At 36.5% G+C, this 26,727-nt stretch overlaps 1 protein-coding gene across 1 annotated transcript in view; it reads left to right on the top strand.

Moving 5' to 3' along the window:
• PCLO (piccolo presynaptic cytomatrix protein) overlaps nt 1-26,727 on the top strand; it is a 311,928-nt gene that overhangs the window by 156,476 nt on the left and 128,725 nt on the right. The window contains exon 8 of the mRNA XM_065743701.1: nt 19,686-21,897. Coding sequence (XP_065599773.1) covers nt 19,686-21,897 — 2,212 coding nt within the window. The remainder of the gene's footprint in view (nt 1-19,685; nt 21,898-26,727) is intronic.

Raw genomic sequence — 26,727 nt, 5'->3', positions numbered from 1 at the left:
ACTCTTATAACCAATTAAAACGGTATAGTAGTTTATTATAGCTTTTATATTCATTTTAGTGTTTCATGATCTGTGAGGTATTTGGTCTCATCATTGTAATTGCAAAGAACTTAATTTGGTGATTTAATTTTTTGGTTTGGTCTCATGATCTGCTCCAGAAGAAAAGATAGAACATTTTCTTTTCCTTAAAATTCATCTTTCCATATAACAGCCGTCACCTTGTGCAGGAACAGCTGCTATTTGGGCTTTAGGTAAAAAGTATTGAGTGAAAAATCATCTTTGGTTGTATGATGGAAGAGTATCCTAGATTTGAAGTATTTTTCCTTTATTTCAGGAAATCTAAGTGGCATCTGTTCGATGTGGTTTAATAACTCTCTTTTCCAGGCACTGGTGGCAAGTGATCCTTCATCTTGGCCATGTGTACACCAGTCTTTAAGTGTAGTCTGAGAATGGTCTGATTTGCATGGTTCTTATATTTGCATGCAGTTTGTCAGGGTCAGTCTGGCAGTACATTAAAATGCATAGTGACTGATGAAGTCAATAGGTTTGGTTAATCATACAGGCTCCTACATCCCTGAAGGGTGCCCCACAGCTGCCTATGCAGCTGTTTCATTGCCCATGGATAGATCTTATTTAGAGTTTGAATTCAGACTAGCAATCCAAAGAAGGTGTAGACGTACCCACTGAATTCCTTTTGTTCTTTTGTGCCTCAGTTGGGTTCATGCTAACTACAAAAAAAAAGAAAGATCTGGTTTTCTGTGTCATCGTAGAATCACAGAATGTTTTTGGTTGGAAGAGACCTTTAAGATCACCTAGTTCTAACCCCCCTACTGTAGGCAGGGACACCTCCCATTAGACCAGATACCTCAAAGTCCCATCCAGGCTGGCCTTGAATGCCTCCAGAGAGGGGACATCTACTGTCTGGGCAACCTGTTCCAGTGTCTCACCACTCACACAGTAAATAATTTCTTCCTAATAATTAATCAAAATCTACCCTCTTCCAGTTTATAGCCATTTCCCCTTGTCCTTTTGCTACATGCCTTATGAAAATTCCCTCCCCAGCTTTCCTACAGGTCCCCTTCAGGTACTGGAAAGCCACTATAACATCTCCTTGTAACTTTCTCTAGGCTGAAAAGCCCCAGCTCTCTCTGTCCCCATAGGTGAGATACTCCAGCCCTCTGATCTTCTTCATGGCCCTCCTGTGGACCCTCTTTCCTATTACCCCTCACATGACAATTTTCTCCTCTCTTACTCTTCCTTCATTTTTTTTTTTCTGACATAGGGGAGAGATTAATAATTTACTTGATATGCACCATTTGCTTTATCTCATCCATGAAGGTAGTGGAGAGAGAGTGCTCTGATGATGCTTATCAGTGCTTCAAGGACATAGAAGAGACACTCACAGCCTCATCATTCCTACGCCTTTGTATCAAAATCACAGCACAGCGTGTAGACTCTTGTTCATCACTGTTCAAAATGCAGAGCTCAAGGCAGTGGCTATGTTGAAAAATATTGTTTAGTAGTTGAGAATTTGCTCTATCAAATGTTATCATTTTCTTTGTATCTGTGTAGTTTTTATATAAATATGAGACATTACTTTCAAAGTGCTCTACATCATCTCCAAAAGATCCAAAATCCTTCAGGAGCTCATGTGCTTGTTTTGCAAAAGTGACCTAAATGTCCAGAATATTAAATATTATTGTCTTTTCTTAACGGGACTCAGGCTCTGTTAGCAGCTGAATTTCTTTAAAAGAGTTTTCTGCTTCACATTCATATGATTTAATCTCTCTTCCCATCTAGATTTCCTTTAAAAAGGCATCTTTAAAGTATCAGTGTCAGTTCAGTAAAGCAATGCACTGAAGGAGAGGGAACTGCAGAGGCCTCTGATTCTTGCATTTCCTGGCACTCCACTTCTCTTCTCCATTTTAAAAATATTCACTGGAAACTGAGTTGAAAAGTTATCATTTCATTCACATACTAAGACAATTCTTGACAACTTTTTATCCCTGTGTAAATAATAAAATACCTTTCTTCTTTAACTTCATTTTTTTCAGTAGATTTAAGATTGCCTTTTCCACTGAAGTTTTGAAAGTTTTGAGTATTTAGTTTAGAGTTCTGTTAACATTTCAAGCTACTGCTTCCTTTGCTGTATTTTAAATTTTTTGGAATAACCTTTCTGTGAATTAAATAAGCTATCTTTCTTCCCATCTGTCAGATTTTAAAACAGACAAGACTATTTCACATTTGGTCAACATATCATATAAGCCTTGTTTTCTAAAGAGCATTTAACTGGGTCATTCTGAATTGCCTGTTACTTTTAAATTAGTTGATTTCAAACCTTCAGTATTCAGTACAGGGACATTCATGCATAGCCGAAAAATATTATGTTATTCAATCTTTTTCTCTTCAAAGGGAACCCTTCATAATCTATTATAAAGCATGAGATTTATGGCTGAGTTGACAAAGAGCCTAGGCTTTCTGTCATTTAGACTTTTTCTTACCTGCTGACAACTCATCCATCTCCTTGTTAGCCAGTTCTCATTTACACAGAAGAACTCATGGCCACAATCCTCAAACTTTTATCTTCTATAAAAGACAAAGAAGAATGAAGATATTGTAATCTCTTTGCGCTCATTTCCAGCTGACTTGGTTATCTACCTTCCTGGTTCCATTTTAGGAATTCTTTGAGTTTTGGATGTAGGGAAAGACCAATATAATGCTCCCTGCTTTAGAGTAACAAATACTATATATATATATATACAGCAGAATAAAGCAAGCATGGAAGAGCAACAGAAGAGCATACACTGACTGTTAAGTTAGAATGAACTTACCTGTTTTGCCTCAAAGTCCTCTCTCTTGCCAAGCCATGGAATGCAGTAGTTTATCTGAACAGAAAGAAGGAGGTTACAATTTCTACTACTGTAATTGTCTGTTTATCTTAGATGGACAGGGACTAATACAACTGAACTCAAGAGAGTTTCTTTCATAAGTTCTGCTGACAAGTTTGACTCTTTGCATTTTATTCTGTTCACTCTCTTAGGAGCAGCTATGACAAAAGCTCAGAAAAATTGTACCTAGAAAATGAGCATACGTCCTCAGAAACTGACAGAAGACCAACTTCTATAAAAGCTTCCCTACAAAGGAAACACTGAATGTGCCCTATTAGAAAGTCATTTGGTACACTAAAAGCAGAACAACAGATCACATTAGCTGGTGTTAAAGCCTCTTCAAGTATGCTTTGTGCAGCTGGAGAATCTAACACTGACCTGGATTCAGCCCATAGTTTGATCTTGTTGGAAGTCATTGGTTTGGGCTGGTTGTTCCTACCTGGTATTTGAACACATTTTGAGGCATCCTTAAAACAGAGATTCTCCATTCCTTTCTCCAGAAGGTGTATAGTTCGCATGCACAAAAGCCTCCATGCAAATTTTCTGTATGTGCAATAATTAGAGAAAAACAAGGAATTTGCTCTTGTCAAAGTAGTAGACTAATAACTTCTCCAAAACTTCATCTCATGACATAACACAAACTAATTCCAACACTTCTTCACTTAATATCATACTTTAAAAAAAAATTAAACATTGTCTTGATAAGCCAAATGTGATTAAATTTTACTTGGAAATAATCCAAGACTGGCAAAAAAAAGATGATAGCTCATATGTCCTACTTGAAAATATCTGAAAAATACCTCAGTACATCCAAAATTTATGATCTGATGCTCACTCAAAAAAGTAAAATTAAAAAAATAAATAAATAGGAAAGGATGAAATCAGGCTAGTCTTTAATGTCTAGGCTATAAGTGTGTTAATAGTGAACAATGCATTATTAATGTTATAAATAAACAGTCAGAGCTCTGAAGTTTTATATCTTGTCTCTGGAAATACTTGCTACATCATTGTCTCATAAATGCTGCACAACCATTTGGGCTAATAGCACCTAATAGACATTTTTTGAAATCAGTATGGCTTAGTAATGGCATAACTAAACTTACTAGCTCTTTATCTTGGTCTTTATTCTCAAAATGTTTCTATTTTGACAATGATTTGCTAAGTAAATGTTTTTGTGTTAAAAAGCAGTTGTTAAAATAACTAATTGTATTTACAATTCTGAATTAATCTGAGATTTTAATTGTAGGAATGCTTTACCACTATTTATTCATAAGCTAATATTTTGCAATTACTATTTTTATTTTTAATGGAAGTGAACTTTCGATCTGCAAACTGAAAAGAGCTATCAGGTTAAACTGGTCACTGTCAAACTGGAAGGCAACTTTAAGTGGGGCAAAGAAGATTTCATCATAGACTTGACTCTTTAAAAAATTAATTGCAATTTAGATTGTGGAAAAAGCACTTAGATATCATTTTCAGATCAATACAGTATAGGAATCCCAATCACTTTGTAAAGCAGAATAGTAGTTCAAAGCATTGTTCCAAAATCAAGTTCAGGAATAGTACAGACACTACAGGTAGAAAAATTTTAAAAATAAAAATAATATTTAAAAATATCCATCCAATATTCAGAAATATGACAATACTTGTACTTTAAAAAATATATAAAAATTCAGTTATAACATAAAGTCTAAAATACTTGGGAAAAAGTAGAAATATTCTTGGAAAGTGTGGAGAACTTGTCCATATATAAGATATCTGTTGTACCTAGGAATAGTATTAGCTCTAAAAATTGAATTAAAAAATTGAATGCCATTTTATTAAATATTTGTAGCTCCTATTACGTATTCATATCCACATTATTGCTCTCAATCTGTATTGATTGAGTGTTTTTCTTAAGAGTGCTTATATAAACTACTCAGTAATTTTGGGGCTCTGTCTTCAGTATCAATGGTCTCAGTGCTTCAGTTCTTTATTTACATGATAGTAAGCTGAGATAAAGAAAATATATCTGTAATGAAACAGCCTAAATGGTACCTGCCTTGTTCCTTCTATGCTTTAGCTGAAGTGTCTTCTGCATTTAAAATTCCTCTTTTTACATTTTGCTTCATTAGCCTAGATAGGCCAAACATCTTCTTGTATACAGGACAGGAAACATCATGTTTCATGTTAGATATTGATGGTGTAAAATCATAACTAACATGATATCTGTAGGTTTGGCAAGTGCTTAAAGCCCCTGCACTTGGTATGAAGCTCCAAGACAGATATTATAAGTAGCTAGTTTGTTCAGTGCTATGATCAGCCATTTAGAAACTCCAAATAGATGAGTAAGGCTGCAACATAGGATATGGCTTAGGCACATCTGTGAAGCACTGATGCAGAGCTTGAAATTTCTTTCTTGGTATTCCTTCTGTCCTTCTGTGTGAGACTATGGATGAAGCCTGCCTTTTTTCTCTCCTCCTCCAGAACTTCTTGCATACTCATGGACTGAATTTGGATCAAGGTTCCATTTCTGTTCACATTCCCCATCTGTCCATATCTTCTCTCTAATCTTCTTGCAAAATCCTACTTCTCTTTCCCAGCTGGTCCCTCTCTGACATCTCATCCTGTCTGAGTGGTTCCTGCTGAAGTACAGCTTTCATTCTGTTGCCTTACTCACTTGGCAAGTTGTTGGATATTACCAAATGCAGATCAAGCATTTTGTGTTTTGGTGTTCTTACACTGCCTGCCAAACCTATTCCCTGCTGTAGGACCCTGAGATGAGCTAGCCATTAACAAAAAGTAAAGACAGAGCTTAAAAATAAGTACTATAGAGGAAGGATCTGAAGAGGATTAAATGCTGAGGACTTCCTCAGTATGCGTGAAATAAGTAATGTAACTGCTGATTTCTGCAGATCTGGACAACTGCTCGATTTAAACAGTTGGCAATTGCCAAAAGTGAACAGATTATCAGGAAAGATGGTAGGCAAGGTGAAACAGAATGAGTTACCTCCCTAAAATTTAGGCCTAATGTAGGGAAAAGGAATTTGAGCATTATTTTCAAGTCATGTATTTAGTAAATATAGTGCCTCAGGAAATCATAATGTAGCATGTAAGTAGCATTTACTCGATAACATATGGAGCACTATATCTATATCACAGAATCACACAATCACAGAATTGTAGGGGTTGGAAGGGACCTCTAGAGATCATGGAGTCCAACCCCCTGCCAAAGCAGCTCCCTGGCCCAGGTTGCGCAGGTAGGCATACAGGTGGGTCTGGAACGTCTCCAGAGAAGGAGACTCCACCACCTCTCTGTGCAGCTGTGCCAGTGCTCCGTCACTGCACTGTGAAGAAGTTTTCAACACACATCTGTGCAGAACTTCCTATGCCTCAGTTTGTGGCCATTTCACCTTATCCTGTTGCATAGTTGTGGTTTTGCTGTATATATCATAGAATCGCAGAATGGTTTGAGTTGGAAGAGACCTTTAAGATCATCTAGTTCCAACCCCCCATTATAGGTAGATACACTTCCCACCATATCAGGTTGCTGAAAGCCCCATCCAGCCTTGCCTTGAATGGTTTATCACTTACATCATATTGAATCTTCTTTTATGATACCAAAAATAGAATCCATAGCAAAAATATTACAGAATATTACAGAAAGAGTGGAAAGGAAGGAAAGGAATCACCAAGTTTGTCCTTGGCTCATTTGATCAGTGAATAGTAGTACAGAGAGTTTTATAGTAATGCTTCCAGTTATTTCTTTAGGCAATAAATGTCATTCTTTTCACAGCAGTAGTGTAGGCTGCTCTGTCCTTATGTTCTTACAGCCTGTTTGAACATTGCCCATCTCAGAGAAATGTAACCTAGGCAGCTATCTATTTTTTTTTTCTGTTTCTTTATCATTTGGCCCAAGATCTCATCAAAGACAACAAAAACTTGTGACAAAACTCAAAAGTAACATTGATTTACTTCATCTGTTTGTTACTGTTTAACTTAAAATTGTTCCTTTTCGTATATGCATATATACATAAATAACAGCAAAGTGGCTCATCTGAAGGATATTTTTTATACATGATTAACAGTACCTTTCATCTCAACAATGCTGCCGTTATAGAACCCTTGCCTACATTGAAGCTTTTATTTAATAAAAATGAACACTGAAGTCCCTCCTGTTTCACACTTTCCACAGCATCTTGGCAAGAAATCCATAAGAATGTGATTGCCTGTGCTGAGTTTTGAAAACATTAAGTAGCCAAGATCCTTAGCTGTCACAGTGACTGAGGAAAAGATCACCAACTCATCAGACTGGAAGCAGTGTGTTAAGAAAATATAGTTCCACCTCCACCTCAAACTTTGGCTAGTTTGAAGTTAGGTTGGATAACCAGAGGTCTTGTCCTGTTAGATTTTGAGAATCTCTGTGGATTTCACGGCCTCTTTTGGCAGCCTGTTCTGGGACTTCATTGCTCCCATGGCAGAGAATTCTTGTGATTTCTGTGCATCTCTTGGAAGGATGTAGGTCTGCATTCAGTAATCCCACACCTGAGAGTTGAAGATATCAATTAGCTGTCTTCAATTAGCAAAGGGAACTCTTATCCTCTCTTCATATAAGAGCTCCTCAAGTATTAATGACAGGATGAAAAGCAGTAAAAAACCTAGAGGAGGAAAGCAATATGAAAAGTAGTCAAAACTGATTTCTATATACTTTTTTTTTCACTAGAAAGTCACAGTTATTGTTTTTACCACTGCTAAGATAGCTTAGTTGTTGTTTTTAAATTTTTTGTAATATAACAGTTAAAAAAACACAGACAATATTACAGGTACAGGTTGGAAGGATGCAGTGGCCATAAGTAAATATTAACTGATGGCATTTGGGTGCAGTTGGCAAACAGTAAGGCTGAGGTAGAACTTGCTCTGTTCTGAAACTGTAATTTTTTTCAGATAAAAGACGATGTGCAAAAACTTCTAGCAGAAATACATTTACATCTTCAGCTTGCACACCAAAAATACAGTGTGATGGTTTGTGATACAAGAGTGTGGTACTTTTCTTATATAGATACACTTTGTCTTCTTTTTCTAAAGCTCTTTGCAGCAGACTTAATCTTACTGCCTGGCTCCAAAGTGTAAAGCAGTGTCTTTCAAAAAACTAGGTGGATTCCAAATCATTTAGATCACCTGGAGGCTAGCAAGAGAATTTACACGAAGAAAGCATGTAAGTTTTGCATATAAGCTCATATTGTACAATACATGGATTGCATTACCTATGACCTGTGCGTGTTTTTCCAGTGTTCTTTCAGAACTGCTGCATAGAAAAGCTGTGCTGTGGTATGGCTCCATGAGTAATAGGAAATTTCTGCTTGATGGAACAGGCTGATAATACTCTCAGGTCCAGATCTATGATCATATAAAAGTAATAGCATTCTCTTCATCATCACTTTTTATGTCTTACAAAGAACTCAGGGTTTGCTTTTTATTAGAGACCTTTCTGCCAATGGTTCATTCACCATGACTTGATCTTGAGTTTGAATTGGTCTCCAATTAATGAAACATTATTCTTCTTATGTTACTTTGCGCTAAACTTGTTCCCTTTTCTAAATCTTGTTCATCTTACCTCTCTGAAATTATTACTATGTTACAGCATTGTAGTTATATTTCATGACTATATAATCTATAAAATGTTTGAAGAGGGAATGAATGTTGTGGTGGAAAAGCAGCATGGATTAAAAATGTTGACTATGGTCAGATACGAAGACACTGACTGTTTTCAAGAAGGAGACGAGAGCAAATAAAGAGAAATATTTCATCATAACTTCAGTAGTTTCGGTTTATATGTCAACTGATGTTCAAACAGCACGATAAGGAATTGCACGCTAATATGCAGAGCTTCCAGATAATGCATGGTAAGGTAATGGCATTTATGATTCATCAGTCAGGATACTCATCATCACTATTCAGCCAGCCTGGCTCCTGTCTGCTATATGTACAGTGAGGTACTAGAATGATTGCTGTGCATTCAGATTCCATAAGAGAGATCTGAGAATTAAAACAGTGTTTCCTGCTGAAGTATTGAAGCAGCTAGTTCTGTAAATATTATAGATTCTGTAATGCTTATGTTAGTCCTATAAACCACATATAATAATTCGTAAAACAATCAGCTTTAAAAATTTATTAGTATATATTTAAAAAGAAAAGTTGCAGGCTATTCTTAAAATCAGAAGTTTCTCCCAATTTTATTTGTAATTGAGCTGATCAGAGTGAGTTGATTGTCTTGACTGGATTTCTTCAGTGCTGATGTCCAATCTAGTTTTAAATAGTATCAAATAATGAGACATTTGCCATGTCATGCCACCTCCATGGACTGAATTTACTGTAGTTTCAACAGAATGCGGAATACATATATAGTAATAAATATGTATATAGAAAAGTTAATTTCAAAACAATTGTTGCATGCCTTTTAAAAGTCTTTGTTTTGAAAGAAAGAAAGAAAGAAAGAAAGAAAGAAAGAAAGAAAGAAAGAAAGAAAGAAAGAAAGAAAGAAAGAAAGAAAGAAAGAAAGAAAGAAAGAAAGAAAGAAAGAAAGAAAGAAAGAAAGAAAGAAAGAAAGAAAGAAGAAGGAAGAAGTAGGAAGGGAGGAAGGGAGGAAGAAGGGAGGGAAGGGAGGAAGGGAGGAAGGAAGTTATTATCTGAGAATAAGAATAGAGATATGGTTTTTGTGTGGTCTGGCTAGTACACTTTGTAGAAAAAAACGTAACAGGAAATCTGGGCATACTGTGAGTGGTTTTCACACTTCATAAGTATAGCCATCTGTGACAGATGATCTATTCTGTGTGTTTGTTGTCAGGTTTGGTTTCATTCATTTGGCTTGGCTTGAAGCTTCTGGAGAGAGATTGCTCCTATCCTTGGAGCAACAGAGCATATTTTAGGAGGAATTCTCATGCTTCAGAGAAAGAGGGGTGGAGAGAGAAGGGGGAGGGGGAAACTGTTGCAGGCAGAAGTTTAGGGAGGTGCTGAAAAACTGCAGAGAAGTGACAGGAATGGGTTCACAACCTGAACTGATGGAGAAAATGACCTGTCCAGCCGAGGCAGAGGAGGCTGTGTGGAACTTGCTGCAGACCAGAAAGCTTCTGAGTTGTTGGAATGAGGGGAAGCCTGGAAACAACGAGGCAGCAAGAAAGGCGAGTGTCATAAACCATTGTTTACATTCTGCCTGGACAAATTCAGTTTTAAAATGTTAGATGTAAGTGTTCAAATGAAATTTGGCCTCAGTTTAACTTTTTTGCATGTCTCAGCTATTTCACAACTAAAGTCTGGTTGAACTGAGGGTCTTGTCATACCATCTATTATGGATATAGAACTATAATCATCATTAGTCTCTTAACCTAATTAGCTGATCTATTACTTAGAATTAGGCAATGTAAACACTCATTTTGGAATGAGGACTTTGGCTTATTTAAGAGTTTTTAGCTTATGATCTAACATAGGTTTATCAAATTGTTCTGTGTTTGTATTGAACTGACTCCTTGAACTGTGCTATTGTTCAGTGGAGTAATGCTGAGTATTTTTGGCAGCTGTGCCACCACCATGAAGCATTGTTGGTTCTTATAGAGCCTGATAAGCCTTGCAGAGCTTATATGCTAGTGAAGGAAATTAAGAAGTGTGTTTTTCTACAGCAGTACGTGTTGCCGTAGTAAATTCTAGGGCACTGTAGGAAAAAGAAGGATGGAAAATGGATGTAAGTTGTTCTACAGGTGCACAGCACTGTGGACAAACTCAGGGTTGAGCTGAAAAGACAGAAGGTGTACTGAGAGGCACAAAGAAAGACCTGCATTATGCAGTCAGGCACTTGGGGAGTTTGTCTAATCTGTGCTTTACAACCTGACTTACATAGCCATTGTTGCCCAGCATGAACCACATTTCAGAGAAAGTGATTAATCAATGCTCTACTGGCTCCATCACCTTTAATCTAGACCAGGGGAGTAAAGCATTAGAAGTGCAGAATGGAATAAATACTGCCTCTACAATCAGAAGGAGCTGAGTCCAAAGCCTCTGACTGCTGAGGTGCTGAGATTCCTGTGTGGAGAAAAAGATTGAATTTGTCTACAGAACAGCTGCTGCATGAGGAGGCAAAAGCAGGAATTCATACTGCAGCAGTTGCTAGGAGTGGAACTGACCTCCTCTGTCTTGAGACATGTACACGTCTCATCTATGTTACGTGAGGTTGTTTCTACAGCCATTATGAGAAACAGGTGTCATTGTGGAGAGAGCTGAATTAAAATCTGTTTTCTTTCAATTCAGTAGTGTGGAAGACTAGTTCAGATTAGCTCTGTAACTTATGTCTGCATTTCAGCAGATGAATTCTCAGTCTAGCAAATACACATGGGCTGTGGAGCAGCATGTGAGGTCCTGTCAGCCACTATTCATTGGAGGAAGCGAGTAGCAGAGAATAAATAGAAGAAGACAAGATTTTCTCACACCTTCTTTATTTGTTTGCTTTTTCTTGGAAAACAACATTAATATTTCCATTGTTTTTGAGAGAGGGTACATTTTTTTTAAAGTACATCTGAAAATTTGTGAAGTAGTCTGATATCAGTTGAAAACAGATGGTGTTCATTCAGCATACGCATATCCTACTGTTAAGTATAAACTGTTCTGAATTTTTCTCACCAGTACTTTCTGGCCAGAATTCTCTGACTGCAAAGAGAGAGAATTAAAAGTATGTTCTCACTGACTGGGACTCTGCGATCCAACGGAATTTTCAGTGAATGTGATGTGAGCTTCAAACTGAATTATTCTGACTGAGAGGAAATACTTATAATCATTTGTGTGTTACCTGATGAGAAACGGTGCATTATTAATTACAGTGAGTGAGTGAGCACATGCAAAAAGATTTATTACATAGATAGCTTCATCCTTCCAAGACAAAGGTGTTTGGTGTTTTCTTCTACTGCCACAAATAGCTTCATGATCAACAAAACTTGACATTAGTAATTAATGCTGTGGTCCAGTATCCTTTAAAATAACTGGTTTGAAATACCAATGGCAGAATCACATAGCCTCTGTATCAGAATGTGCTGTTCAGGTACAGTTTAGTGCCATTAATTAGTTAAATCTGAAAACAGAGTTTGCTGGGGATAACAGCACATGATGTGCATACAACGTTTTTATCTTTATTAAACACAGGCAGCAAATGGTCCATCTGCTTCACAGACCTTCTGATAGCTTTCCACAGATTAAACTGGGAAGTTCTGAGTATCTGCAGTTCCATACTACTTTACATAAAGCACCCTGCCTCTGAAATTATAGGGGAAAAAATAAGTGATGATTAAGAAACACCAATTGTGTTATAGTGTAATATTCTGAGTTATAATATAGCACATAGCCATCATGAATCTGCAGCATTTTTCTTGATCTTATTAAGCACCAACTTATAGCAATTCTAGTTTTACCATTACTTGTTATTTAGATGGTGAATCCTTCTCTTTTACAACTTGTTATGAAGTGCAGGGACTTCAACATACTTTGTACAAAATGTTGCATCATTTATTTCATAATGTTATGGGTTATAGAAGCAGAGTATTTTTCAGAAACCTTATCTTCAAAAAATTTCTTGAGTCATGAGGAAGACAGCATCTAGGTAAGTTTAGATACTTTCAAACTATCCTCTGAAAAACTCACAAAACAATTACAATTAAGGAAAGATTTTAATTCACAGACAGAGGTATTTACTCTGTACTGATGGTATGAAATGAACCTTATTAAATTCAGGCTTCAGTTCTGAACTGTGTCTATTGTACTGTAGTACACTGAATACTAACCATAGTTTATAGTAAAAACACTGTATTGGGGATTAGAAGAAGAGTGTTTTCTTTCTGTGAAGTCTCTTTGTAGCTTTTAATATACTGATACATATAATTAAAACATTGTAAGGACCAGGGAGATGATTATCTCTCTGTACTTGTCACCTTTAATTCTGCACTCTGTTCTGGGTCCCTCACTACAAGAATGACATTGTGGCCCTGTAGTGTGTCCAGTGAAGGACAGTGAAGCAGTGAGGAGTCTAGAGCACAAGTCTTGTTAGGAGTGTCTGAGAGAACTGGGATAATTTAATCTGGAGAAGTAAAAGCTCAGAGGAGTCCTTATTGCTCTCTACAACTGCCTGAAAGGAGAATGTGGTAAGGTGGGGAGTTGGTCTGTTATCCGAGGTAACAGCCATAGAATGAGAGGGAATGGCCTCAAGTTGCACCAGGGGAAATTGAGGGTGGATATTAGGAAAAATATAATTCTAGAAAGAGTGATAATGCATAGGAACAGGCTGCCAGGGAAGTGATGAAGTCACTGTCCCTGGGGCATTCAGGAAACATGGAGATGTGGCACTGAGGAACATGGGTTAGTGTGCATGGTGGGGATGGGTTGATGGTTAGACTATGTGGTCTTAGTTGCTCTTTTTCAACCTTAGTGATTCTGTGATTCCATATTTAGCATATTTTGAAAAAATCACATAAAAACAAGCATTTATTAGGCTTCATTAGAATCTCCTATATAGCAGCTGTGTTGTGTCCTGAAGTGTTTTAGGCACTTTATAGGGAAGTGTGAAATTTATCATTCAGGATGGAAATTCTGGTGATAGTTTTCTCTTTCTTTTTTTTTTTTTTTTTTGTAAACAGAATCGTTCTCTTCTCCTCTTCCTTTCTTCCTTCATCTCCCTCTTCTTCTATCTTTTTTTTTCTTTTATCTTTTGATACATACATTTTGATACATACATTTTGATGCAGAAGCAGTGCTAATGTTTAACAATTTGTTTCTATTAGCTTGACAGGAATCAGGAATCCATTGTCTGAATCAATCTCCCAGAAACTTTTTCCTCACTCTAAAGTAACTTGGAGATATAATTCCATATGCACTGAATGAGATTGAACAGCAAGTCTCTCACATGAAATTGTATTTCAGAGCACTTTGCAAAGATAAATAATATAGTTACAAAGATAAATAGCAAGGAATAGCAGAGGGAGACAGAAAAGAACTGTTGCCCTTTTGTATAAATTTAATCTTAAAAAGAAAAATAGTTTGTACAATACTGTATTATATTGAGGGAGTGGTTAAAGAGACTGCTACAAGCAGAAGAAGCACAGTGTATAGATATCATTTGTGTATATAAGCTGAGGAGATGAAACACAAGCTTCTGAATAATGTGTAAGTTGTGTATTATCAGTTAAATGCACACATATGAAATATTGTTCCAGTTACAACCATTCAAATCCAAGTTTCAAATCACTGGATTTCATTATTCTCACTGTCTGATTTTCCACTGATATATCTGTGCTTATTTAAACAGCAGTTAATTTTTACCAATTTAATTGAGGAATGATCTGCCCCATTACCCTTAGAGACTAAATTGTCTATCCTGTTCAGAATGGCTCATAGATAGACTGGCCTGTGGAAAACAGTAATCTTACATGCAAATGCTGGAGAACAATGATTATGTGTACTCACATAAGGTAGATGAATCAACAGTTTGGATCACTTTGAAAACCACTGTGTAAAGTCCACATCTAAATGTAGTTTGTGTATCAAATTTTCATTGAATTTCTTCTTTTTCCTCCTGCGATCAAAAGCAGTGTATGTCCTTTTATGTGTTTAACTGATGAAAGAAATTGCTATCTCATGTCACGTCAGCTGTTAGGAAGTGCACTGTGCTGTTCCCCTTGCATTTGAAGTGAAAATGTCAATTTCACAGAGAAAAAGAAAGGAGTAAGAGGATGGAAAGTACAGAATTGCTCATTTGAAGAATGAGTGACTCTAACTGAAACAAATGAAATAAAAAAAAATACATATTCTTTTGGAATAGACTATTTCTAAAAAAAAATTATATTGGTTTTGACAGGAGGATATTTATCACTACAGAGCCTCCAGAGGAGTGAAGGGAAAAAAAAAAAAGAGAGAGAGAGAAAAAATCAGACTATCAGCATCTCAGTGCTGCTGTGTGATTTAGGAACTAGTTTTCTGCTTCACTGCTCAGTCCCCAGAGCAAAATTCTCCAGAAAAGAAAAAGACGATAGTTCATTAAAGAAAAGCTTTGTCATATTACTCACGAAACAGGATTATTTCCCTCCTATACACAAAACCAAATTCATCTCATCAGACTCTTCTTCCATTCCCATTGTCCTCAAGGTCGCATGAGGAAAGGCAATGCTGGTTGGCTGGTAGGGTTTTACTGATGGTTAGATATTGTTCAGAGCCTGTATTATTCCACTGTCTGCACTGATGATTAGATTTTATAAATACACTTTTTAATACATTTTTCTTATGATGCAAAATTTCTCTGTTTTCCTTTACTTGTCTTCAAAACTATGATTCCTCATGCGCTAAAATGTACCCTATATCACCCAGTTGAGAGAATTTTCTCAGTATTCTTGCTCTGTTTGTTACCAAGAGTAACACCGCTAGCCATTGGTTACGTGGTATTCACATAACAGATACTAAGTCCAGATGGGTCTACGAACACTTGAATGAGAAATATTTGCATAGGACAAGCTACAAAACGTTGAGACACAGTCCATTATCACTCTCTGTGTCCTACAGAAATATGCTGTTAAAGTTTCCATACTGAAAATGAGATAATATATTATCTCTTAGCTTGTCTTTGAAATTAGATTTCATTTGCAAGCAAATTAAAGATACTAACAAATTGCAGAAAAAGGTTTCAATGAATGACAAATAATTTCCATAGATCTTTTGATGTAACTAAAATATTTAAAATAAGGAATTACCAAAATTTATAACTGTTACAACTGATGTATTATTGATGGTGAATGGCAATGAGTTACACACACAAACTCTTTACAAATGTGAAGTGCATCATTGCAACTGCAAATCTTATTGGGAGTCATGAATTTTGAAAGGGTTGTCTTTGTGGAGTTGTTTGGTACATGAAAATTCTCAGAAGTGAATTTTGAACACAGAGATAGAGCACAAGTTTCACCTTCCACCCCACCGGTACACATTGGTTACCCTTAGTAACCTACACTGGTCCCCACCTAAAGATACCACTTTTCTGAATTCAGTGATTTGTGTTCCTCTGCTGCTTGACAGCTTTTCTAGATAAAAATAATTTATTCTCTGTAGTTCTATTTACCATATTTTGTGAGTTCGACATGCATCTCTTAAACTAGTATTAGCTATAGTTTGCTGAGCAAGCTTATTGATTACACATTCCTTATTTAAAGATAAATACTAATATTTGCATTGTTTTCCTGGTAATTAGGGTGCAGACAATTTTCTGAAGAAATTTCAAGTCTGGTGCAAGTTAGCAGATTCAGTAATCTTTACCTTGCAGAAATTTTATTCATCTGTGGTGTAGAACAAACTTTCCTCCACACAGTTGAGTACACAGGGGATTGTGGCAGAGGAGTGGCTTCTGCTGTGACCCGCTTTACTTTCATTTTTATAGCATCAATGGAGTGTAGGTAGTCTAACATCCCTGTCTGTTGAAGTCTTGTGGACCTTTTTTGCCAATTCTCCATCACACTGATGAGAAGTGAGCAAACAGTTGTGTGGGGCTGAGCTGCCTGCTCAGTTAAACCACAATAGTGGGGAATCTGAAGGCCACCATGAGGCCTCCTCTTCCTTTCTCTAGGCTGAACAAACCAAGAGACTTCAGCCTTATATGTCTTTCCCTCTTGACCCTTCCCCATCTTCATAGCCCTCTTTTGGATTCTCTATAACGTTTTATGTCTTTCTTATACTGTGTTGCCCAAAATTGCCCACAGTACTCCAGGTGAGGCTGCACCAGCACAAAGCAGAGTGGTACAATTCCTTCCCTCAACACGCTTGCAGTGCTGTGAAGCAGCAAAGAAAAGTTTTGCTAAACCTGTTTGTATACAGCCTTCAGATCACAGGGAGGAACATTTTGAGTTCCTCTTTGTGATCTTGTCATTGAACTGAAAGACTGAGGAATGGTAATAGGAGTTCTATTTTTATTTTCAAAACTTTGTTCACAGTACAGCTTGCTGAGAGAGAGAGGTATCATAGAATCATGGAATGGCTTAGATTGGAAGTGACCTTAAAGATTATTAAGCTCTAATACCCCTGCCATGGGCAAGTTCGTTTCTTTGTCAGTTCTTTACTCTGTAGTACTCAGGACAACATATCTATACTTTATCCCAAGCACAAGCTTTGGGGTTATTTTTGCAAGTTCAGCTTCACCTCAGAAACAGATATGACTACATCCTAAAGGGAAGTCCTGGAGTAGTTTGAAATTCTTTCTATGTAATCATCATCAATAAAGTAATACTTTTATAAGGTTGTCATGGTAAAACAGGAGGCAGAATAAATTAGTTATTGAGATTTAGAGTCAGCATGCGGAGTAATCATTTGCTAAACGTGGACAGAGTTTTAAAAATCAAGGAAGACAATAATAGTTGACAAGAAGCAGATATCTTAGAATGAGGAAGATGGAAAATATGATAAATTATGGCAGAAAACATAATGGGTTCTTAAGTCAAAGAGCTCACTAATATTGCCTGCCTTACATCCAACTTAATATCTAATTAGTAATTGTAAGTCCTAAGAATGCCTGTCTGTATTATATGTTACTGTAGTAGCCTGATGAAGGTTTCTTCTCTCTTTCCTTTGGATACTTTAAACATACAATGAGCATAATATTATAAATATATTACAGTGACCAAAATATACAGAGAGAGGGCTAGATAGTAGAAATACTCTTTTCCACTTCCAGTAATCTCTATTTTCTTATTTCTTAAACAGATTAGAGTTTGGTGTAGATCAGGCCTGGCTTGACTATTTTCCTTGATTCCTTCCATCAACGAAAATGCAAAAAAATAAATTTAACTATTACTCTAGATTTTTATCTACCAAAATACTGAACTTGAACTTCCTTTTCACCTACTAACACAGTTCCCAGATAAGATATTAATGCAACTGATGATGGAGGTAGCTAGGAAGAAAAAACAAACAAACAAACAAACAAAAACATAGCATTCAAAAATAATAATTCTGTAAAGTGTTACAGGTCTTTTAATGAGTGTGTTATTAATAGCTGTTCCCCAAAAGTGGTGACTATCTGTGATTGCCTCAACTTTTGTGATTGCTATATAAAATTTTGAGGAAGGAATAACAGTGGTATTGCACTGAATTTACAATATAAATTAATAGCCACCTAGACCTACTGTAGATGGTTAATTTGTCTTTGATTATAACTACACTGAGCTAGAGAAAATTATATTTTTTGATTTGTTGGCACAACATGGGTTTAGGAAATGGACATGGGAAGTTGAAAACAAAATTAAATTACATTTACTGAAATCTGAAACATGCGGAAGTTGATGGAATAGAGATGAAGAGGATGAAAAAAAGATTAAATGGCACTTGTAAAAGTAGTGAATGTTTTTCTAAAGATTAATTACAAATGTGGATTATTCTGATTTGGTAAGGTTAGCTTAAGGTTAGCAGACAAAGGGGTTGTCATCTCTCTAAAATCTTTTAAACTTTCTTGACAAATGAACTAAGATAACTGCTTTTTTATTGCTAATTAAAATTATTCCTGTTTAATTCTTAATTGAGTGAAGTAGCATTTATTTCAGAAGAAATTCCATTTTTAATTAATAATAGTTAATTCTTGGTAAAGTTCTGTGCTTGCCTGCAGAGGCAGAAGTGACAAGTTGGTTAATATGCTTTTTATTTCCCTACTTAAACTTCGCTGAAGTGTTTCTGTATTTTTCTGTCAACAAGGCTGCATTTTATAATTGCTGATTTTATTATTCTTATGTACAAGTACAGACCAATCTTTTATCCTTAACTATGGCAAAATCCATAAGCAGCTATTTGGAAGACGGTGCAATTTCAAAATCATTCAAATTTAGTGTCTTATTGTATCTACACTGAATGGGAGCCTAAAATTTCTTCAAAAACTTTCAGAAGTACTAGTAGTGTAGAGTGCATTGTTGCTTGCATCTGACTAGTTGTGTTGCCAGCTTTCCTAGCTGATGGACAGGCTAGAGACCTCCAAAAAGTATGTCATCAGTATATGGTATGTACTTCTTTTAGAAAAGCATTAATCACCCTCCTACCATTAACTGTGGGGAGCTCTGCACAGCTGATCTGAAGTAGATTATTGTATTTTGTCATTGCTTAAATTTTGAAGTTGTAATATATAGCTGTGGAGTTGAGGAAAATTGGAAAAGTGGACTGAGAGACAGGACTACCTCTTGTACCAAGTGTGTTGGCACTCGAAGGTCCTGCACTGGTGTCTAGATTTTACTATAAGTTGTAACTGCTCAGTAAGCACACAGTATCTGGCTCAAAGATTCCTATTACATTGTACAATTATATGTATGTATATATATGGATATTTATAAATGTACATTTATAATTGTACATACAAATTTTTTCTGTTAAGTAAAATGAAGGTGCATAGATCTGCATGTACTACCCTCATCCTAACACATGCATATAATGTATGTTTAGGTATGTCAGGATGAATAAAAATAACACTTTTAAGTTACAGTATTAATTCCATTTCAAGAATATAATGTGTATTTTTCAGTGTCAAGTTAAACAGAGCCCTGCTATCTCCCTTATTTTGCATTAAGCTGCTGATCTTCTTGATCTCCAACAGGCTACTAGAGTTTATTTCATCCTGTTTCCTGAAGCTTATTCAAGGACACCACATGCTTCCTCTCTGTTACAGATGTGGCTAAGATACAAAACAATACTGTGAAAAAGTTTTAGATTCCTTGTGATCTATTGGCAATCAAGCCTCCCGAATAGTGATTAAGTCTTGTTTTTCTTCTATTGCAGACAAAAGGTTCTTCAAGCATTACTCCATCCGGCACTCAGAAGAAGGTGAAGAGGACTCTGCCCAACCCACCTCCAGAGGAAGCAACAGCAGGAACTCAGTCACCATATACTTCTGTGGGATCAGTTTCACGCAGAAGGATTTGTAGGACTACCACTATGGCCAGAGCCAAAATTCTTCAGGATATAGACAGAGAATTGGATTTGGTTGAACGGGAATCAGCCAAGCTTAGAAAGAAGCAAGCAGAGCTAGATGAGGAGGAAAAAGAAATAGATGCCAAACTGAGGTATTTGGAAATGGGCATTAATAGAAGGAAAGAAGCCTTATTAAAAGAAAGAGAAAAGAGAGAGCGTGCCTATCTCCAAGGAGTAGCAGAAGAACGTGATTATATGTCAGACAGTGAAGTTAATAATACCAGGTCAACGAGAATAGAAACTCAGCATGGCTTGGAAAGACCACGTACTGCACCCCAGACAGAATTCAATCAGTTTATACCACCACAAACCCAGCCTGAAACACAGTTTGCCCCTGCTACAAGCCCATATGCTCAGTATCAATATTCATCTCCTGCCCTGCCTACGCAAGCACCGACTCAGTACACACAGCAGTCACATTACCAACAACAGCAGCCTTTGTATCACCAGCAGGTTTCCCCCTATCAGACCCAGACAGCTTTCCAAACAGGAGCTACTATGTCCTTTACTCCACAGGCTCAACCTCCTCCAAGTCAGCAGCCATCCTATCAACTCTCATCACAGATGATGGTGATACAGCCAAAGCCAAGACAAACTCCATTATATTTGGAGCCTAAGATAACAACAAATTATGATGTGATTCGCAATCAGCCTCTCATGATAGCACCAGTTTCAACTGACAATAATTATGCAGTATCCCAGCTGGGCAGTAAGTACTCTACTTTGGACTTAAGGATAGGACTAGATGAGAGAAACAGCATAGCAAGCAGCCCTATATCGAGCATATCTGCAGATTCGTTCTATGCAGATATAGACCACCACCATGCACCCCGAAATTATGTGCTGATTGATGATATAGGTGAGCTTACTAAGGGAACGGGAGCACTTGGTTCTGGTTTTAGCCTCCATGAAAAAGATCTAACCAAAACAGATCGACTGCTTCGCACGACTGAGGCCAGGAGAGCACAGGAAGTATCAGACTTCCTAGCACCACTGCAGACTTCTTCTAGGTTACATTCCTATGTTAAAGCTGATGAAGATCCAATGGAGGACCCTTATGAGCTCAAACTTCTGAAACACCAGATAAAGCAAGAGTTCCGTAGAGGTGCAGAAAGTCTTGATCACTTGGCTGGCCTGTCACAGTATTACCACCCGGAGGGCAGCTTCAGACATTTTCCCAAGTCAGAGAAATATAGCATAGGTAGGCTTACCCTTGAGAAACAGGCTGCTAAGCAGCTTCCAGCAGCCCTCCTTTACCAAAAGCAGTCAAAACACAAGAAAGCTTTGATAGACCCCAAACTAACAAAGTTTTCACCTATCCAAGAAAGCAGAGACCTTGAGCCTGACTATTCAACCTACATGACTTCATCAAGCACGTCATCACTTGGGGGAATTACTACTAGGGCAAGGCTTCTTCAGGATGATATCACTTTTGGCCTTAGAAAAAACATCACTGACCAACAAAAATACATGGGGACACCACTAACTTCATCCATTGGTGCCGGCCTTGGGGCTGCACTAGGTCCAACAATGAGATCCACATTACAAGATGAAGCAGACAAGTCTTATAGCAGTGGTAGTAGATCTAGGCCCTCATCCAGACCCTCCTCAGTTTATGGGCTTGATTTGTCTTTGAAAAGGGACTCTTCTAGTTCTTCTTTAAGACTGAAAGCCCAAGAAGCTGAACCCCTAGATGTTTCGTTTAGCCATGCAGCACCTTCTGGAAGAACTAAACCTACCAGTCTACCTATTAGCCAAAGCAGGGGAAGGATCCCGATTGTAGCACAGAACTCAGAGGAAGAAAGCCCACTAAGTCCTGTTGGGCAACCAATGGGAATGGCAAGAGCGGCAGCTGGACCCTTGCCACCAATATCTGCAGATACCAGGGACCAGTTTGGATCAAGCCATTCATTACCTGAGGTCCAGCAACATATGAGGGAGGAGTCACGGACTCGAGGCTATGATCGAGATATAGCCTTCATCATGGATGACTTCCAGCATGCCATGTCAGACAGTGAAGGTAAATTAGGCCTCAGACTGGTATCTTACTATCACAATGCAAACCCTCATTTTTATGCATGTGTCTAACTCTTTGTTATACTGCAAAGACTCATTCTTTCTGTTTCTTGGTGCATCTTCTATGTATCTACATTTTTTTTTGGAGTTGATTTTTTTGTTTGTTTTGATATTTTTTATTTTACACTAACAGCAGTTTCTGGATGGTGTTATGCTACTCTGGCATGCTCACTATATTGTTGATTTGCATTCCTTTTGGTTTTGCTTGTGCATTTTCCTTTTCTCTTGTTGTTAAATGCTTTTATAGTATGTAGAATATTCTGTGTACAACGCGTGCCCTACCATCAGTCTTTATGTGGAGCCTTCTCTGGTGACTGTGGATCATTGAACTTATTTGCAATAGTTTTTGTTGGGATTTGGACACAATCTCCTAAATCCTCGAAAGAAAAAACTCTAGTGATTTTATTTGCATGAAATTTCATTGTAGAATTCAAGAGCCAATAATTCCATCTCCTGATGCACCACTTTAGACCTACATTTATATAGAAATAGTATGTCCAGTAAGTACATATTGTATGTTAGAACCATATAGAACTTAACATGATAGCAAAACAACATTCTTCATGTGGTTTGTTGAAAGCATCCTGTCATATGTCGACTTCTGTGCATTCAGACTTGTGATGATGTAAGATAATTTGTCATTCGGATGGTGCAAGACAATCACATCTTTCAATAAACTTGCATAAAGTATTTTACTTCTATTGATGGAGTATGCAGTGTAGCTGGTTTTCTATGCACCACATACAGTATGTCTGCCAAATAAGCACAAGAATTTATCTCACTTAGGTTCGTGAAATGAACCTTTCTGATGTATTATAAATGGTGCAATTAAAAATGTTTCTTCTAAATAAGTACAGCAGAATGTTACAGCTGATGTTAAGTACTGAATAATTGCAAATTATGTACGGCTTTTGTTTTAGTCAGTTCAGATTTAATATATTCTAAATTGTTTAAAAATCATAAAGACAGACTGCAAGAAAATGAAATTAATATGTTCAAAATTGTATGCGCTCCCTTAACTTTTTCTTATGTGTATTTACTGCACAATAAAAGAGACTTTGCGTGCGCTATATTGTCTGTAAATGGCAATGATTGTCTATAAAGACACATTTGCATGATTATGAAGTAGTATGGTTCATTTTTCAGGTTTATATTAACCTCACTATTCCTTATTGCATTACTGCCTTTTTACGTAAACTGAATCTTTCATAAACATTAGAAAAATGAAATCTATTTGCCTTCCTGATACCACAGTGTATTGCAGCATTTTGTACTGTAAATAGTCTCCTCATGAAGTCTGTTTCAGAGGAGGTTCGAGTCTGCCACCTTTGTTTTTTTTTTTAGTTGTATCACAAATTTCAGTATTCTCACCATTCTTATCACACATTGTCCTATAATGAAACCAAAAGTAAACTAGAAGGAACCCCCCGAGTTGCTATTTAAATTAATAGGTGTTATTGTGTCTCAACTCAACTTGTGACTATTAAGGATCACTACAGGGTCATGTTCTGCAACACACAGGACTTCCCTCCTGAAAAATAGGAATAACCAAACTGGACTGCAAAAACTGGATTTGGTCTTTTTCTGCCTCATATAAAAAGGTCATAGGGAATTGTTTTCCTACATTACAGTGCATTATTTTCTGTTATGTATTTCTACAAGGCATACATCTTAAATGTTAGGTTGAATCTGTTTTGGTTTTAACTTAACCCCTGACTATTTCATAAGCATTCTAACGTGATTTGATTGTTCTTCACTAGACTGACATATATATGAATATCAGGGCTTCCCATTTCATCTGTATTGTTTCTAATTTTTCACAAGATTGTTTCTTCTTCTCAGAGAAATTCCTCTCACAGTACTTTATGTTAAGTCTTGAGAAATCAAAACATATTATGATATTATTTTCAAATATGCTAATAACAAGCAGTTTGAATTGCAAATAATTCATGTAACTTGAATGTAAGATAAAAAAATATTCCAGAAAATCTATTACAGTTTTTCAAAAAGTCATGAACTTCTTTCCTCAGAACTGCATTTCTCTCTGTAGTGCCCTGACAGTGGACAGTTACTCTGGTGATCTGGCAGGTTGCATTCAACTTTCCAGCTTTTCATCTTTTCCCTTTCCTTCCACCTCCTTCTTATTGCATGGTGTTGATGAGATCTCATGGAAAGAAATCAGCCCGAAGCACAATCTTAGGAAGGCATTTCTTGTGCTAATGATTATCAGAGCTCAATTTTTCTTTAATTTATTAATTTTATTATTCAGTGTTAATTCAGTCCAAATTGAGGCATGTGCTTGACTCGATGTTCATTTTTTAGAATTCACATTCCATAGCAAATAAAAAAAGAAAAGACAGATAGGACCAGAAGGCCAATCCTTACGTTTTTCACTGTGTAACTTTAATAAACTGCATCTACATAGCTTTAATACATCTTAAAAATGAGTTTTGGCACTTATTTGTTACCTACACTGGGATTCCAAGCTTCAGACTGGATAAAAAATTGACTTTAGTATCAAAAGAACACAGCATCCAGATATCCTCATTGAAAATAGTATTCTGAGCTTTTGAATGTGTATTAGTTTCCCAGGACTCTGAGTGCCACAAAAACTCCAATGCAGCAAATAGTTATTTATTATCCCTAAAGAGATGACAGTTTTAACAAACTATGAGGTATGCTGAAGATGCTAATTTTCAAGAATCCTGAAGTTAGTGCTTAATTTGATGAAGGTTAATAGTCCCTGCTGATCAGCTCAGGAGAGAGAAATTGTTCCTTTTCTGACCTCAAAGACTGTTTTTCATGTACTAATTTGTTAATTGCACAACTTAAATGCTCACTACAACACAACTGACCCTTTGTAATTTTTAACCTATGGATTACAGTGATTTCATCAGTGTGTGGTTAAGGCCAGAGATTTCACTGAAGAAGTTCCTCAGATTCCACTGCCTGGAGTCCAATCTCACCTTTTAAAGCTGTGTAATTTACAGCATAGAATTTTATTGACTCCAGCAGGAATTTTTAAAAGTGGAGCAGTTTGGATGCATCTTGTTAGATTAGAAACAAGAGTGTGTCCTCTAAAACCATCAGTGTTCATCTTGGCCAAACCATCAGAAAACACCTTGGCTGTTCTCAGACTTCCAGCTGAAATATATCTCAACCAATCAAGCCAAAAACAATGTGTATATGTACATATGACGGTGACATGTGTGTCTGTATACACATCCATATTTTTAAAAACTTCATGTAAAATGCACACATTTATCTGGTTTTTAGAAGAAAGTAGGTTGGCCAGAGCTGCAATATAACTGTTCTATGTATGGGCTAGCTTTTCTGTGGAATAAATCCAGCAGAAGTAATTTCAGGCGAGATTGGAGGAGAAAAAAAATTGTGTGCTCAGCTGATGACATGGATTGCCATAGTCAGCAATATTATCTGGGATCAGAAAATTTCATTAGGTTTTTAATACAAGGCCCAGTAAGAAGTTCTGTCAGGATGAGTTATACTGGTAACTGCAGGCACTTGCCATTTGGCATAAATGTGTAAAGCATAAATGATCTGCGTATTAGATTGTCATGGTTTATGCGGAGTAGTGATTAATAACTAATTTCTCACCGTCCAAGATTTAATCTTTAATAATATTTCTATTTACTGCATATATGCTGATCTATAGATCAAATTTGTGCATAGTTAAGAAGGAAGAGACTGTATAACAGATTAAAAAAAAGATGAAGACTTTTCCCAAGATCTGCTATAATTTAGGAACATTGTTTTTGCCACAAAAAAGACATACAGAGTAGTACTTCTAAAAAATCATGTGTGTGTATTCTTGTTCTTGGAGTAATTCAGTGAAATAGTGAGAAAAACATGACTTTGTTTTTCCATTAAACTTTTTTTCCAATCATTTACTAAACTATGTTGATTATGTTTACTTTAACAGCTAAATAGGGAGTATATGCACACTACCATTTTGTATTTTACTTTCTGTGTCATGTCATACAACTGCATTCACTCCTGTTACTATAGCAACAACTGACCTTATTTTAGGTTTGCATTTTCTAGAAATTTTGCTGAAACATACAGTCCTTCTCGATTTTAAAATTCATTACTATTACAATATAACATTTAAACTTTCGCTGGATTATATTTAGCTGTGTATTGTTTTGGTTCATTCTGATGGTCCATGTAGATGGAAATCTGTAGGTCATTTAGCAGAAATGTTACTGCACACATAGGAGCTCATTCTAATCTTAGTAGAGTGAAAGCTATGTTGGGTGACCCAAGAGTCAGTCAGCATAAATCAGGGTATTTGCAAAACAGATTTCATTGAAACAATGCTGTTTCATCTGCAGCAAGTATCTAACGCAACACGTTTCATACCAGTTTAAAACTATTGCAAATATAAGAAATTGGTAATTTATTGCATTAAGAATATTCTAGCTAACTTTCAAGACACAAAGAAGGTTCTTACTGCAAAATTGGAGGGTGGAATTCAAAATGCTAACATCTGAAATGTTTCTGCTTAGCATTAGAAAGATAATAGATTTAGGATGAAGTAGGCTCAGTTTTCATATAACTAGTTTTAGATGATCTCCAAATTGAAAAAGTTCAGTTTAGGAAGTTAGTTTGGGAAGCAGCAGAAGATGGGTTTTGAGTTTTTTCGGTTTGTTTGTTTTTGTTCCTTTTTTTAAAATTTAACTCTTTTTTCAGTAAACATTTTAGAAATATGTGGAATCTACAGTGTATTTCTGAGCTATCAGAAGGGAATAAATGG

This window comes from Cyrtonyx montezumae, unplaced genomic scaffold, assembly GCF_038088225.1.
Source record: "Cyrtonyx montezumae isolate F1298 unplaced genomic scaffold, pur_monq_1.0 scaffold_3, whole genome shotgun sequence".
In the NCBI taxonomy this organism is placed as follows: Eukaryota; Metazoa; Chordata; class Aves; order Galliformes; family Odontophoridae; genus Cyrtonyx; species Cyrtonyx montezumae.
Note: the sequence above shows the minus strand (reverse complement) of the source record. Positions and strands in the feature narration are given on the sequence as shown.